This window comes from Aulonocara stuartgranti (assembly GCF_965226115.1).
Source record: "Aulonocara stuartgranti genome assembly, chromosome: 13".
Taxonomy (NCBI): domain Eukaryota; kingdom Metazoa; phylum Chordata; class Actinopteri; order Cichliformes; family Cichlidae; genus Aulonocara; species Aulonocara stuartgranti.
Window position 1 is genome coordinate 24,568,234 of NC_138949.1, and position 11,218 is coordinate 24,579,451.

Genomic DNA, 11,218 nt, shown 5'->3' on the forward strand with positions numbered 1-11,218 from the left:
CCAATCTTAAAATACAATCTGGGACCATTGTGCATTATTGTGACGCATAAAATCTGATGAACACTGAGGTAAAAGAGAACCGAACGGCAACCAGTAGAGACTCATCTTTCCTACCAGCTCATTTTTCCATGTGTTGTGTTCTTCTTTCTGTAGCACACTGTGGTCTCGAATGGAGGCTAGGTGGCTGTTGTCGATGACTTCATTCATCTGAGGAAAAAAATTGGAACGGGTGACCAAATCTTTAATTTGAAAGATGCTTTTATGATGCTTAAATTCAGCCTGTTGAACTATAAAAACTTTGCTACGTTAACTTTATATTCTAGTGTCTCTCTACTGAAAGTGTCCAGAGAAAAATGACTAATGCAACAGTCACAATATAATAAGAAAACAGCGTTTGGAGACCATAGCATGACTACGATTAATGCAAGCCTCAGTCGCTGTTGTCAAAGCTGGAGTGTCAAAGCTGCAAAGAAATGACCGTCCTATTTTTATTTAAGTGTGACTGAGCCATAAGGTAACCTCAGTCTTTTTTATTCCTCTCATTATTATGTTTGTACTATAGGTGCCTTCATTGTTACATGCATTACCATTTTCACACACACAAAAATCAAACCAATGATTTTCACACACGCACAAATTACCGTGGAGTTTCGGATCGTGTAATCTTTTAGGGATTCATCCACAGCTTCGGCTTTCAGTTCTGAACGTAACTTCTCATTTTCCACCACCACTACTCTGATCCGCTGTTTCATTCCCTGCAGCTCCTCCTGAAGTCACACAAACAGAGAAGCCGATTAACATCCGTTCACATTAGCACACTGGGAATGAAGGACGCGCCCACACACGTACATTTGTGCACACAGACCTTACAGAATTTAACCTCAGCTTCCAGATGTTGGATGTATTCTGACTTGTGAAATACAGGAACCAAATCCTGAAAGGCAGGTAAACTGGACATCCCCTCCTGCCATGCAAAAGGGAAAGAAGAGTAAAAAATAAAAGCCAAAGCACAGAAGAGCCGCAAGTGAAGTCAGTTTTAATTCCATTTTATTTCAGTTTAGCTTTCATTTGTTTTCAAAGCGGCTTTGCACATTTCACTTTTAGCACATTTTTTTTAATTTTACTTTTTTATTATTAGAAAGTGAGTCTGTGACAAATTTTAACAAATTTACAAGGCTTCCTGATGCTTGCTAGAATGACAAAAACTAAAACTGAGGGCCTTTCCTGTTTATTTTTAGTTTATTTCACTTAGTTTTCACACCTACTTTTAGTTTTTTCTTTCATTTTAGTGAACTATAAAACCATGGTACATTCAAGTATGGAGAATTGCTCCTAATCTGAGTATCAGTTCTGTAACAGGCCTTCGTCAGATCTAACGCATTTAAATGTTAAACCATGCACAACTGCTCATTCTACCTTGGATGGAGACTGTTTCTTGGAAGGGGAGACAGGTGTGGGAATTTCTCTGCCCTGCTTCAGCAGAAGGCTCTTCAGCTGATTAACTACAAAAGACATAAGAAATAAGTATGTACACAAACACATAAACACTTTATTTAAACTTTGTGTAAAAAGACTGAGAGGGGAAATCTCACGATACCCCACTGTAAGGGCTGAGTTTTATCACATAACTGACTTACAACTAATCAGAAACATTTCATCACTCATCCAAGTAACTTCTTCGGTCTCAGCTGACTGCACGTTTCCCAGCCTTATAAGCAGTACAAGTGCATAATTTAGCACCATTGTGGTTCTTTTTAGAGCAAACACCATCCCCACATACACAGCAGCTAGGGAAGCAAAAGAACGTCATATCAAAGAGCTCCTTATTAAAATGTGGTTATCACAGGTTGGTTAGTCAAAGATGGGAAGAATGCTATGAGCGATCCAGGAGAGAAGAAGGACAACTGCTGCCTAAGGAAACAATCTGATCTCTTATGTTTCGGGAGTATCAGAACAGCTGAGATGCATTTTTCTTTTTTCAAAACACCATGTTTCTGTGGTTTGAAACACCAAAAGATGATCCATCAAAAAGTGGTCCACCTCAATGATCGGGTGCCCCAGAACAGACACAGTAATACAGTACATGCAGCTGCCAAGACGACTGCAGTAAATTATACATTATCAGAGAACCCAAACAACCACTGGCAGACGGGACAACACAGAATATTCAGTTTGTCAAGCCAAGACTGCATGTAATTATACCTACAGGGTACTGCCCAATCTTTCAATGTTGAGGAAGTTTGCATCCCAGGCTGGTAGGAAGTAAAAAGAGAGGTGACCATTTTTTAACACTGGAGGAGGCCTAAGAGTACATCTTTCACAATCTTGCAATGCTTTAGCCACTCCTCACTGATCAGTGGTCATGACAGTTGGCATATTAACAATCACGGGACTGAGCTCATTGCACATTGTTAGTCAGTTGCGCCAATTTCTGTCATTATGCAACTATACTGTTTATAAGGTTGAGAAAGCCTGCAGTCTGCAGAAAAAGTTACTTGGTTGGTGTAAGGTCAGTTTACAAGTGAACAGAATCAACTTTCTATGTATTCAATCAGTCACCTGCTTCACTCTGTGACTTTTGGTTCCATGCAGCCTTGTCCTCTTCGGCCATGGTTGTATAATGGTCTTCATCACCACCTCTGACCTCCTCCACCTCATCTCCATCAGGGTCCAGCTGCAGCGGAGCACTGCTCAGATGCTGGATGCTTTGGTTGGCCCGCTCTGAATTCAGCATACACATAGATGCCAGTGTAACATAGTATATCATTTATTTGATGAAATGCACAGACAACCAAAGAAGTCATGTCTATACAGCAAACAAATACACCACCAGTGTTGTGTTCACGAAGGTAAGCAGGTGGCACTTGCACAAAAACTAAGCTGTACAATCTCAATTTCACCTATTTATTTTAGCCAATCAGAAGCCAAATAATGCAAAGCTTTTATTTTGCTTAGGGCAGGCAATGCATCCTAAAATGAAAGCTTTAGAGCAGTGGTGCCAATCATAAGGCCCGGGGTCCAGAATCGGCCCAGCAAAGGCTTCAAACTGGCCCACTAAATGGCTTTGGAAAGGAGAAGGAGAACAGAAATCTTGGACTTTTAATTGTATTTTCACAAGTTTTCATACTGATAAAGACCTCCTCCATGGTCATTCATACTACACCAAAGTAATTAAAATTTAGATTTCTGCAATTTTACACATTTAGTTCTTTGACTTTCAGCCCAAAGAGTCATGCTAACAAATCTCGGGGATTAAATATGTAGTTAAACTTCTGTACACTGGCAGAAAGGGCAGTTTCCCTGGTCCGGTTCACATGAGATCATGTCTCCTTTTTAGCTGCACTTTGAGCGCCTGGATTCAGAATCTGAAGCTTCATTTTATTGTCAGCTTGTGTTTTCTTTTGGTTTAAGATTGCATTGACACTTATGTTCTGTGAAGTGTCCTCATCTGCTGCCCCAGCAGCAACAGGTGGCAGTCATGTGCCTGTCACCTGTACTTTTCCACCAATAATAGTTCTTTTCGGTAACATACCTATAGAGATAATGCTCTATTGGGCTCTGGCGGCATAAATTTAATACACCAAGTCGGTTTCATCTTACTATGTGCTAACTAACCATCCAACGACGCTCTCTTGAGCTGCCCATTCAAACAGGTTAGCAAACGTAGCACGACAAAACATTAACATACGCCTCAGCTCCTTCTGCATGGAGCTTGGGTGCTCTGCTTCATCTTCATCCGAGTCTGTCGGTTTCATGGATGTTTAATCGTCGTTAAATCGCACTGTTAACTAAGGAAACATGCTAGGCTACGTACAACAATCAAAGCAACAACCATCACATCGAGCACGACGTAACGGTCGTCAAATCCCAATGGAGCTGTGCTTAGTTCATTAACCAGTATCGCCCGAGAACAGTTCCCTTTAAGTAGTGAATTTTAGATTTTACGTCACCGCCCCTGCGAGAAATCACATCAGCTTGTACCCTAAAAACAAAACGAGGCAACCATTAGCTTACGGGTCAGGCTTCCGTAAACACACGTAGCTGATGGGAATTGTAGTTGTTTTTTGTAGTCATGATACAAATGCGAGCGCTTAAAGACGAAACGTTTTTTGTTTTTTGTTTTTTTAATTCCCTAAACCCAGTTGTGAGATTACAGAAATGTTTTAATCGACGCCAGTAGGCAACACTTAATGTTAAACTACCTTCCTTGGTATTTATAAACACCAAATACTCCATATTTTAAAGTAGTATACCTTTATTTCTTATTGTCCATTCATGTATTTTCTCAGTAATTATAGGGAGTTTTGTTTTAAATGGTTTGGTATCTTTATAGCACTTTCTTACTAGAAGCCTCATTCACACACATATTCATATAAGTTCCTTTTTTTCTACACCTAAGGACTTTTAACACAACATTGGCACACTCGCAATTTAGTGGATGCACTAGGGGTAACTTAGGGTTCACTATCTTGCCCAGGATACTGAATATGTAGACTGGAGGCTGAGACTCAAACCAGTTTACACATATGATATTCCAGTTGACAGACGACCGACTCTGTCTCCTGAACGACAACTGCCTCAGTTATGCAAACATTTTAGAGCTGTCTATCAGTGCAAAAATCCCTTATTGCTCTTTTAGAAAGAAATATAAACGTGACTAAGTATATGTTGTGATGTTAAGACAACTCCCTTGTTAGATGTCATAAAATAAAACGTTTAATCATCTCTGTGGGGGAAATTACTGCTGCAGTGGAGACTATGATGTAGATGAAAATATAAACAACCAAAATAGTTAAATGCAGTTTATTTTGTTCAGCTAAAATCACCTTAGGGAAAGTTAAGAGACCTGAAACGGCAAGGTTAATGACCTGCTGCATGGTGTTTTGCTGTGATCTGTAGCCCATCGGTTTCACTTCTTTTATCATTGGCATCTAGACAGTCCAGTGACGCACTGTTGAGCACTCCTACAAGCATACACATACTTACACACAATGATAGGATTAGAGATCCTAGATTAGAAAGATTAATAACTGTGAGACCGCCTGTTGGATTACTCAGAATTACTTTTATAACACAGGACTTTGGGTTATGAAACTGTGGAAATTTCACAGATGTACATCTGTAACACTTTTACTTCCTATATGAAAATAAGTAGCTTATGAAGGACTCTAATATAGCTGTAAACCAAAATGAGATCATTTTTAGATATCCTTTACTGCATTTGTCACGTATGAGGTAATTGGGGGTGAAATGTAACACAGCTATATCACATTAAGCATTTTAATAACAGGAAATGTAAATACAGCACATGTATGTGTTTGTTTTATATTTTTACTGGTAATCAAAACTTACTTGAATATTTACAGTAACATGTTTAAGTCTGTTCACGAATGACAGTCATGAGATGTGGCTGAAAGCACAGAGGAAATCTGAATGAGCAAATCTAGCTTTCAGTTAGAAACATTTATTTTAAGCTACCATTAATCAGGCTGGTTAGGACAAAGCACATTTATATGAAGGACAATTCTGATACTGACACCTCTCTGTATATACTGTGAATTTTACACCTGTGATATTTTATTGGTAACTTATTAATTTACTTTTAACCCTGGAGAACCCATGGGGTCAGATCCGACCCCATTGGTTTACTAGGGAAACCATGGGGTCAAATTTGACCCCATGGGTTCTCCAGGGTTAAATACCATACATAGTTAACAAGTGAATGAGCAAACACTTTAAGTGTTCCCTTATCTGTGGCTTTTTTTTTCAGCTTATGAATGCCAAATAAACAGGGTTAGATCATACTTCATGTGGCATGTACAAATTGTACTTTATATACTACTTAAATAATAATTTTAATGGTTTATGTGAAGAGCCTGAGAATGGCATTGATAATCAGTCAAACAAACTGTGTTCTGAGTATTTCACCTCACTCTATAACCCGAATCTGAATCCCGCCTCAGTTTCCAGGAATGTTACAGTACTTGAGAGTTTTAAATGGGCCAAAAAAAAAAAAACCTCAGTTGGTGGGTGTTTATGTGATACTGTTAGGGTGAATGGGCGTGTTTTGTTTGCTGCTGTTACAAAAGGGTCAGACAAAGGTAACCATGGATACACCCTCTTCCTATTGCACAACAGCAGATAACTTCCTGTCGAATGAGCTTCAGCTGTACTTTTGAGTTTTGCGACATGTCACTTTTCAAAAGAAGAGGCAGTGAGTCAGATTCATTCATGAACAGACATTGTGCAGCGATCTTGGTTTGACATTTTCATTCTTATTTTATTGATGACAGCTTAAACACAGAGTTTGGGCAGCTGTTTTTTTCCTGTGTAAATCAGGGCGTTTTGCAGTCTTGCGAAATACCACAAACGTCAAGATGAAAACTTTTCTTGTATAATCCTTGTAGTTACATATTTCAGAGTTTGTAACGGCTTGATAAAGAGGCTACAACTAGAAGGTCACCAAACTTCCAAGTGCACCAAAGCTCCTCTTTCACTGCCTTTTTAAGGAAGTTCTGGTAATGACTCACCTTTTTCACTACTGCACAGAGTGCTACTGTAACCATTTCGTTCCACTATCTATATTGGATAGTTGTAGTTACAAGTTACTTGGCTGATTAGGATCATTTCGTTCTACAGGTATGATTACCTTATAAAAAAGTGGTGCTTTCTTATAGATTAATCTATCCACTGGTGGATAGATTAAAAAAGTACAAATTTGAATGCTTGTCTATTTTAGCACTGCGGGTTTTAGACACATAACCAGTGACCAGTTATTCGGAATGACATAAATTCACACCTCTTTAAGATAAGATAAGATAAGATAAGATAACCTTTATTAGTCCCACACGTGGGAAATTTGTTTTGTCACAGCAGGAAGTGGACAGTGCAAAAGTTATGACGCAAAAATTAGAATACAATAAGAATAAATACAGTACACAGCTGTACAGAATAGAATAAAATAATATACTATATACAGTAGAATAAAATAGAATAAAAATATACAATAAGATAAAAATAGAATACGAATGCTATATACAACTGAGTAAAAATACAACGATGCCAGAAAAGATTATTGCACTTAGTGTTATTGCACATGTGTGGATGTGTGTGTTTGTTCAGTTAAAGTCTTTATTATGGAGTCTGACAGCAGTGGGGAGGAAAGACCTGCGAAATCTCTCCGTCCCACACCGTGGGTGCCGCAGTCTCCCACTGAAGGAGCTGCTCAGTGCTGTCACAGTCTGCTGCATGGGGTGGGAGATGTTGTCCAACAGGGATGACAGCTTAGCCGCCATTCTCCTGTCACTCACCACCTCCACTGGGTCCAGAGGGCATCCTAGAACAGAGCTGGCCCTTCGGATCACCCTGTTCAGTCTCTTCCTGTCCCCAGCAGAGATGCTGCCGCCCCAGCAGACCACACCATAAAAGATAGCAGAAGCCACCACAGAGTCATAGAAGGTCTTCAGGAGTGGGCCCTCCACCCCAAACGACCTGAGTCTCCGCAGCAGGTACAGCCTGCTCTGCCCTTTCCTGTAGAGGGCGTCTGAGTTATGAGTCCAGTCCAGTCTGTTGTTCAGATGAACACCAAGGTACCTGTAGCTGTCCACAGCCTCAATGTCCATACCCTGGATGTTCAGTGATTGCAGTGGAGAATGCTTGTGCCTGCGGAAGTCTACCACCAGCTCCTTGGTTTTACTGGCGTTGATCTGGAGGTAGTTCAGCTGGCACCAGTCCACAAAGTCTTGAGTCAGTCCTCTGTACTCCTTGTCGTCCCCATCAGTGATGAGGCCGACTATTGCAGAGTCATCAGAGAACTTCTGCAGGAAGCACTGGGTGGAATTGTGGGAGAAGTCTGCAGTGTAGATGGTGAAGAGGAACGGAGCCAGAACCGTTCCCTGTGGGGCCCCCGTACTGCAGACGACCCTGTCCGACACACAGCCCTGAGTCCTCACATACTGTGGTCGGTCGGTGAGGTAGTCCAAAATCCAGGTAGTGAGGTGATGGTCCACTCCAGAGTTCTCCAGCTTGTCCTTCAGAACCGAGGGAAGAATAGTGTTGAAGGCACTGGAGAAATCAAAGAACATGATTCTCACAGTGCTTCCAGCGGTCTCCAGGTGAGCGAGGGAACGATGTAGGAGGTGAATGACGGCATCATCTGCTCCAATGCCAGGCTGGTAGGCAAACTGAAGTGGGTCCAGTGATGAGCTTGTTAGGCGCCGAAGCTGAGCCAGGACCAACCGCTCCAGGGTCTTCATCAGGTGGGATGTCAGAGCCACCGGCCTGTAGCTGTTGAGGTCCTTGGGGCGTGAAGTCTTTGGCACTGGTACAACACAGGAGGTTTTCCAGAGCTGTGGGACTCTTCCCAACCTCAGGCTCAGGTTGAAGAGGTGCTCCATCACCCCACACAGTTGGTCCGCGCAGGACCTGACGACCCTCGAGCTGATGCCATCTGGGCCCGCTGCCTTCTTGCCATTAATCCTCCTCAGTTCCCTCCTAACCTGGGTGGTTGAGAGAGACAGGCTGGAGCCTTGTGTTGAGTGTGTATTGGATGCTGTTGTTGGGGGTGGGGGGGAGTGAGCAGGGTGAATAGAGGAGGTGTGAAGTGTCTGAGGTGTCAGAGGTGGAACAGCAGCAGTGGGGGTGGGTGAGTCTGCAGCCGATGTTGTAGACTGTCTCATGGTTGAATCAAATCTGTTGAAGAAATGATTCAGTTCATTTGCCCACCTCACATCCCTCCCAGGCAGAGAGTTCTGCTGTTTGTGGCCTGAGATGGTTCTGAGGCCTCTCCAGACTTCACCAACGTTGTTTTGCTGAAGCTGGTTCTCCATCTTCTGCCTGTAGCTGTCCTTCCCATTCCTTATCAGTCCCCTCAACTCTCTCTGCACCCTTTTCAACTCCTCTTTGTCTTTGGATTTGAAGGCCCTCCTCTTCTGCTTGAGGACAGCTTTAATTTCTGGGGTAATCCAAGGTTTGTTGTTGGAGAAACACCGTACAGTCCTGGTAGGTACGGTGTTATCCACACAGAAATTAATATAGTCAGTAATGCATGTAGTAAGGCTGTCGATGTCCTCTCCATGGTCGTCACAGATCACCTCCCACACAGTCGACTCAAAACAGTCCTTAAGAGCCTCCTCGCTCTCCTCTGACCATCTCTGCACTGTGCGGGTGGCTGGTGGCACCCTGCGCACTAAGGGCTCATACACAGGGACAAGGTGCACCAGGTTGTGGTCAGATTTGCCCAGTGGAGGGAGAGGTGATGAACTGTATGCCTCTTCAGCATTGGCATACAGTAAGTCCAGTGTTTTATTGTCTCTGGTTGAGCAGGTCACATACTGGGTGAAGGTGGGCAGTGTGGAGTCCAAAGAGGCATGATTGAAGTCCCCTGATATTATGAGAAGGGCTCTCGGAGATTGTGTTTGCAGTCTGCTGACCACTGAGTGGAGATGCCTCTGGTTCTGAAGAGCCATATCCCTGGTCTGCTCGTCTTACTGGTCCCAGCTACCTTAGGGCGAGAGGCAGGGTCCACCCTGGACAAGTCGCCAGACTGACACAGCAGGGCCTCGGCCAAATGGTGGAGTCAAACTCAGGACGTTCTTGCTATGAAGCAACACTGCTAACCACCATGCAGCCCTAAATTAATAAATGTAATGCCTTAAATAAAACTGAATTTAATTAAACTGAAGACGATGTTGTTGCTGCAGCATTAAAAGGTACACAACAGCACATTTTTGCCCCAGGCCTGTTAGGATGCCTGGGTCGTTGACCCAGGGTGTTTGAGTTTATGTTATTATTTATACTTTCTAGTTTTTGGTTTCTTTGAGTTCCGTCTTATGGCTTATGTCTCCCCTATCACCTGCATCCCCTTGTCTAGTTCGCGTCTGTGTATCCTAAGTTCCTATATCCCCGTGTTCAGTCAGTGTTTGTGTCTGCCTTGTTCCCACGTCTCTGTTCCCTTTGTAGTGCCTGCATATGAGTCTGTGTCTTTGTTCAGTCTGTGTTATGTGTTTCCTGTTTTACTTTGAAAGTCCATGTCTGATGTTAATGTGTCTGGTTTTGCTTCCTCTTGTCTCGTTAGGCCTGATTTGCCCCAGCTGTGTTTCCCTTCTGTTACCCATTCCCTGATTGCTCCCTCTGTGTATTTAAGCCCAGTGTTTCTTTGTGTCTGTGTCGTGATCTAATGTTTATTTTGCTGTGTGTTTTGCCTGGCCACCGGTGTAAGTTTATTTTGAGTCTTTCTAGTTATGTCATGTTGCGTTCAGCATTAAAGCCTTTTTGAGTTCACGTCTGTCTCCGGAGTCTGCACCTTGGGTCCTATTCCTGACTGCACACAGCCTCACCTAACAAGGCCAACTTGACAGGTTAATCAAGCCTAGCAGACTGGAGCTGTATAGCATTTAGTCATGTGTTAGTCCTTATCTAAATAAGAATTTTAAGAATTTACTGGGTCTGGTATGTAACATTTGATTAATTTATGTATTTGTGTATGCACTTGCATACATTTTCCTAATTGCAAACTTGTTAATATACTTTTTGCCTAAGTCATCTCTCTGTCAGGATAAGCTATTCAATGAAGTCTGGCAATAAAAATAGGCTATTTGTAATCTGCAACTAAATTTGCTTCACTATATTTATTCATACTGCGTATGAATAGAAAGGTCTGCTGCACCACACTCATGAGAAACCTCAAGTGAAACACTTCTTGCCTGCTTGTCAGAACGGTTTTACAAGAGCGTTTGCATGTTGGGGTATTTCCAGGAAACCGCATCAGCCTACCAATCTCCCCACGCACAAACCTTGCAGTCCCACGTTTGTTAAATGTCACCTCAGCCCTACCATATATAAGTATTGCCAATTCCCCACCTGTAACTGCCATATCTCCCCTTACTCCAAATTCCCCCCTCCCACCGTGTGACCCACTCCTCCTGAGTAAACTGTGTTTTCTTTTGTGAGGGTGGGGGTTCCCTCTTTTATTTTCTTTTTTAGCACAAAAGCCTTACAATAACCTGGAAACAAGAATATAGTGACCAAAAAAGAAAAGAAAAAAAAAAGCACAGAAGGAAAAAACCTTATTGTTTGCGCTTCTTTTATGGAAATCTGCATAACTGACAAAAGAAAGAAGAACATCAAAGGCGGAAAGAAGAAGAAAAAGATCTAACCCAGTTAAGCATATGGGAAAATGGTGCAGTCTGCCACATCTAAACCAGGCCTCAGTAGTCAT

At 42.3% G+C, this 11,218-nt stretch overlaps 1 protein-coding gene across 1 annotated transcript in view; it reads right to left on the bottom strand.

Annotated features, from left to right (window-relative positions):
- The window catches only part of sdccag8 (SHH signaling and ciliogenesis regulator sdccag8), a 52,185-nt gene extending 48,211 nt beyond the window's left edge, over nt 1-3,974 (bottom strand). The window contains exons 1-6 of the mRNA XM_082557586.1: nt 3,689-3,974; nt 2,560-2,721; nt 1,417-1,502; nt 866-964; nt 642-767; nt 115-207 (exon numbers count right to left, since the gene is read on the bottom strand). Of these exons, the coding sequence (XP_082413712.1) occupies nt 115-207; nt 642-767; nt 866-964; nt 1,417-1,502; nt 2,560-2,721; nt 3,689-3,755 (633 nt within the window). The 5' untranslated portion in view covers nt 3,756-3,974. The remainder of the gene's footprint in view (nt 1-114; nt 208-641; nt 768-865; nt 965-1,416; nt 1,503-2,559; nt 2,722-3,688) is intronic.
- Nucleotides 3,975-11,218: the final 7,244 nt, after the last annotated feature.